Here is a 5,274-nt window from a genome sequence, read left to right as displayed (position 1 = left end):
AGCCAAAGGAGTCAAGGCCACCACAAGAAGACCTACAAAGTAAATTAACACACAGATGCTGACCCAACCACTAAAGTGCATCCACGGACTAGACCTAAACCTCCTAAACATATGTAGCACATGTGCAGCTTGGTCCACATATGGGTACCCTAACAATGGGAGTAGGGGCTATCTGACTCTGTGGCCTGCATCTGGGTCCCCTTCCCCTACCTGGGCTGACTTTTGGGGTCTCAGTGGGAGAGGATCTGTTTAGTCCTTCTGTGCCTTGATGTGCCAGTGTGGTTTGGTGCCACCTGGGGACCGACCCTTCCCTAAGAAGAAGGAGATAGGGGCAATAGGGAAGGAGAGCCTAAGGGTGCAACTGGCCATTGGAAGAATATTGGCCTGTGCTGTTGTGCCCCTTGTGAGGCCATTAGAGCCTATGAGTTACTTACAAAATCACGATAAAACACATGGCCCTGATTAAACTCACAGGGTCACAAATAAAATGAAAATAAATAATACAGAGATAGGAATAGGGTGTTGGGTGAAGGGTTTTGGAGAAGCTTAAGATGAAGAGTTTAGACATGGGAGAGAATTATCAGAATACTTTCTATATGTATGAAAATTTTAACAAAATTTTAAAATTAAGCCACATTACTGGAACAAACGTAACAAAACTGCTCTCTTAAAAAATTAAAGAAAGGAGAGAGATAGTTCTGTAATAGGGAATGAAATATGACATTCTGAGACATTCCATGCATTCAGTTTTACAGACCTCAGCCCTAAGTGTCATATAGTCTTTATCATGCAATCACTCCATCCTGTCCCGAACACCAATCATCATGTGACAGTCATGGAAAGTGTGTGTTCTCCCAAATTCTGGAATTCTAAGAATAACAGTGGAAGGGACACTAGTTTTCATATGCATTTGTGTTCCTGTACCAGTAAGAATGAGAATCCACCTTAGAATCCACTTAAAGGTTTGAAGATATGCTTCTCTGCTTGTTGACCTTTTCAAACCAGACGAGTGACTCACTCACTTCTGTTTCTCAAGATGTCAGCTTCTGTGTTCCTTGGCTTGATGCTCAGGATCAATGTGAGCAGAGGAAGGCGCCTGTATGAGTTCAGAGTTCCCAACCCCTTGTGGGGATTTAATCGCCTCTGCTATTTTGCCAAACTCTGCTTTTGTGCACAGAGACATTGTAACAGATTCTATATAATTTCATGCTGGAGTTTTATTTTATGATTTCAGAATGAATAAAATGACCTGCTACATGATTGCTCCATCTCTTTATCTTCTATAGTCCTCTGTTCATAACATGACACATTTATATACAATGTATTCATTTTTCTTAGTAATATTGGGATACCTTTATACAATGTGAATACATGTGCTGTTAATTTAAAATGGATATATAAATATCTTGTCAAATCTATACATTTTCTACCAACTCTTTCTCTAGTATAACTCAAAACCCCAAATATCTAATGTTGATAAAATTTACATCTGTACTTCTGCCTGTCTCTTTGTCCCTTGCTCTAATTCCTAGGACAATGAAAATTTTTAATGATGATTTTTCCCAAAAAATTTTTCCTCTTTGTTATATCCAAGATTTTAAACCTACAAATGATTAGTTCTTCTAAATCTCTTACAGCTTTACCTCATAAATAAATTGATGTCTTATGTTCCCAGATGTAACTCTGTGTTGAGGAAAACCATGTATGAGTTTATTAAAACATATTAATTTTTACTGAAAAATAAATGTATGTTTGAACTGATTTTTTTAACTCAAATGTTTATCAAAATGCTTTTTCATAAAATATCCATGATCAGACTGCTGCTTGCCTTTTCAATAAAACAGTTTATTTTTACAAGTCCCATATTAATCTATGTTTGGGTCCCACTTTATTCCTGTTAAATACAAAATATGTCTTTTTAAAAACAAACTATGTATTAAATACCACCAAGATATATCAGTCATGACAATTCAAAAAATGTAATACAATTTAATATCAGTTATATGATGATTCAAATCAGAGTTCCCAACCTAACCTTTGGCTTAGAATTCCTATATTGCCAAATGGAATTTTTAACACCCATTCACATTAACATCTTATAATAGTAGATTCATTTCATAGTCTTTTCTTTTATCATGTTGTCTCTTCTGTATGGAAGCCATATACCCTGGACATTTCCATTTTCCTGGCTGTCATGAGAGCATATGCTATCTTATATTTACTACTTCATCACTATGTCTCAGAGTCCCAAATATCTAAAGGTTAATAAAGTTTATCCCTCTCCTCCACCTGTTTTGAAATCCTAGAATAAAACATTCATTCATTAGAGGTTTCCCTTAAAGTACATTTTCTATGCCCTACGTCCAAATTCTCAGACTTTAACATGATCTGTTCTTGCAAAATTTCTTCAGCTTTGCTTCTTAAATACAATGATCTATATTTTCTTCTCAACATAGATCTAGTGCCTTGGGGAAGTGAGTGAAATTTTTGATTGCACATCTTCATTTCCCTCCACAAATATATTTATGTTTATAATATTTTCTTACATGCTCATCAAAGCCCTCTGAATGTCCACTGCCAACTCTCTCTTTTATATTTTCCGTTGCTCAGTACATTTTAATTATTTCCTAATTAATGTATAAACTTTTAGCTCCAATACATTAGTGAAGTGAATTCTCTATAGAAACATAGGCTTATAGAGTAGAAAACTTAATCATCCATGAGAGATTAAAAATAAATATTCATTACTTTCCATTGAGAGACAAATTGCCTCAGAGTTCCTGGCCTCAACACTTCCCTGCGGCTTTGGCTTCCTTTAAAATCCTAGCCAATTTTCCTCATCCATTCAGGTTGATGTCAAATCAGGGTAGCTTTTTAAATGTTTTCTTCTTCCTTCTTACTCTTCTCTGTGCCATTAATGCTCCATGAAATTTCATGTCTCCTGAGTGTAAGCTTCAGTATATGCCTACACACAAACTTTCTTAGTGGTTAAGTATTCTGAAAACATTTATACAATACCAAATGAGTTCCTTTAATCTGATCCCATTGTTTACATTTATAAACACAAAACAGTCATATTATTTCATCAGATTTTCACAATTTTGACTGTGACAACAAAGAATTAAAGGGGAAATCTTGAATTATGGTAGAAAGGATGAGTGGACGTATTGGATGGTACAAAGGGGGGGGGAGTTAAGTAGCAAATGATCTGATTATAATATATCATCACAAAATAAATATATAGATTATGTAACTTTAAGTTTAGGTCTGTTATAAATATAATCCAATACTTGTTTATTTTGAACAGTGTGAAACCCGGTTTATTTTTAATTTCTTTCACCTTCCCTGATTTTTTACTTATGCTAATCTAAAAGCTGACAAGCCTCATGGACTTACTTTTACCTCATATTCAGGATTCAGCCAAGATAATCATCTTTAATTTAAATTTATTCCACGTTTAATTTAAATTGAATCTGATGACAGTTAACTAAATTTAAATTAAAATCAAATTTACTGCTCACTGAGTGAAAATACCCAGCATATCAACACATGAGGTCCTTATCTAAGGACATACTGCTTTCACAGAGCCTTCTCTCACTGTTGTGGTCAAACTTACAATGAGCTTTGCCTAGAAAGAGAACGCTTCAGGCATCATCTTCCAAGACAAGTACAATTTTATACAACACAAATCTGTTTCCTCCATTTTACATGATTTCTTCTGAGATTCACACATTCCTCAGCCCAGTTAAAACATTTATTCTCGCCCGCCCCGCTCCTGCCCTCGCTGCCGCCGGAGTGGAGCTGGGGGAGGACGGTGGCCCGCGAGGCTCGAGCAGACAACGCGGCGGCGATGTCCGCGAGCCAGGCGAGCGCCGTGGCAGTAGCGGCGGGGCCTCGCGCGTGGCTGGGCGGCCTGGGCTGCGGCCTCCCCGCGGGTCCCTGGAAGCGGGCGCGCGGCCGGCGTGGGAGCAGAGGCGGAGGCCCCGGTGCGTCCTTCTGCCTCGCAGCCTGAGCCCGGGCGGCTGGAGGGCTCCGCTGCCCGAGGATGGGAATTCTCTTCACCCGGATCTGGAGGCTGTTCAGTCACCAGGAGCACAAAGTTATCATTGTTGGGCTGGACAATGCGGGGAAGACTACCATCCTTTACCAGTTTTCCATGAATGAAGTTGTACATACATCCCCTACAATAAGAAGTAATGTGGAAGAGATTGTGGTTAATAATACTCGTTTCCTGATGTGGGATATTGGCGGCCAAGAATCCCTCCGCTCTTCCTGGAACACTAACACAGAGTTTGTAATAGTTGTTGTGGACAGCACAGACAGAGAAAGAATTTCTGTAACTAGAGAGGAGCTCTACAAAATGCTAGCCCATGAGGACCTAAGGAAAGCTGGGCTGCTGATTTTTGCTAATAAACAAGATGTTAAAGAATGCATGACAGTAGCAGAAATCTCCCAGTTTTTGAAGCTAACGTCTATTAAAGACCACCAATGGCATATCCAAGCGTGCTGCGCTCTTACTGGCGAGGGGTTATGCCAAGGACTTGAATGGATGATGTCACGGCTGAAGATCAGATGATCTCTACTGACCTCTTCTCATGGACTCTGTATGAACAAAGTGCTGGACTTTACCTGAAAGCTGCAAAAAATGGTTTAGATATATTTATAATAAACTGATTTAAGAATTTTCTATAAGAAGAAAAATTAAGACCACTTATTTGAAAACAAAGATGAAATGTCACCACCCAGTTTGCTTTCTCATTCCTTCCAAAGCTGTGACGGACATTTTCTCATGATGATTCCTCTCAGGACATGGGATAGCTGTTGCGAGCACAGACGGAGAGGAAGACATTTGAACTTCAGAGCTTTATTGTCAGCGTGACTCGCCCTCCCCACCCCAAGTTGAGTGTTCCCTTCTTATTACATTGAATCAAATACAAATCAGCACAGATACTGTTTGCAGTTTTTAAAAATGTAATATTATGGAAAGTATTTTGCTTACAGTTGAATATGTATTATGTATATACCTAAAAAAAAAACATTTATTCTCCATATTTTCTTCTGTTTCGACTTGTCTCTGCATTTCTCTTTTCATGGAAATAATTTGGCAGACACTCTCTTCAAGAACTATGGCATTGTGGAAATGAAGCTGTAACTATTTGTAACAATTTGTGTGAATATATAATGCAATCCTCAAAACATGTAATAAAAATAAATGGTCATCGACACAGAAAAAGTAACAGTTAATATTGAGAAAGATTCAAATGAATCATAGTC

General features: G+C 38.2%; 1 protein-coding gene across 1 annotated transcript; it reads left to right on the top strand.

Moving 5' to 3' along the window:
- Positions 1-3,806: 3,806 nt before the first annotated feature.
- On the top strand, positions 3,807-4,946 carry LOC311601863 (ADP-ribosylation factor-like protein 5A). Its single transcript, XM_084789567.1, has one exon. It carries the CDS (start codon positions 4,046-4,048, stop codon positions 4,574-4,576), a length of 531 nt encoding a protein of 176 aa, XP_084645693.1. The 5' UTR covers positions 3,807-4,045; the 3' UTR covers positions 4,577-4,946.
- The last annotated feature ends 328 nt before the right edge of the window (positions 4,947-5,274 follow it).

The sequence above is a fragment of the Acomys minous genome, assembly GCF_964271855.1.
Source record: "Acomys minous genome assembly, chromosome: 7".
NCBI classification, from domain to species: domain Eukaryota; kingdom Metazoa; phylum Chordata; class Mammalia; order Rodentia; family Muridae; genus Acomys; species Acomys minous.
The sequence above is the reverse complement of the archived record's forward strand: the minus strand, read 5'-3'. Positions and strand labels throughout refer to the sequence as shown.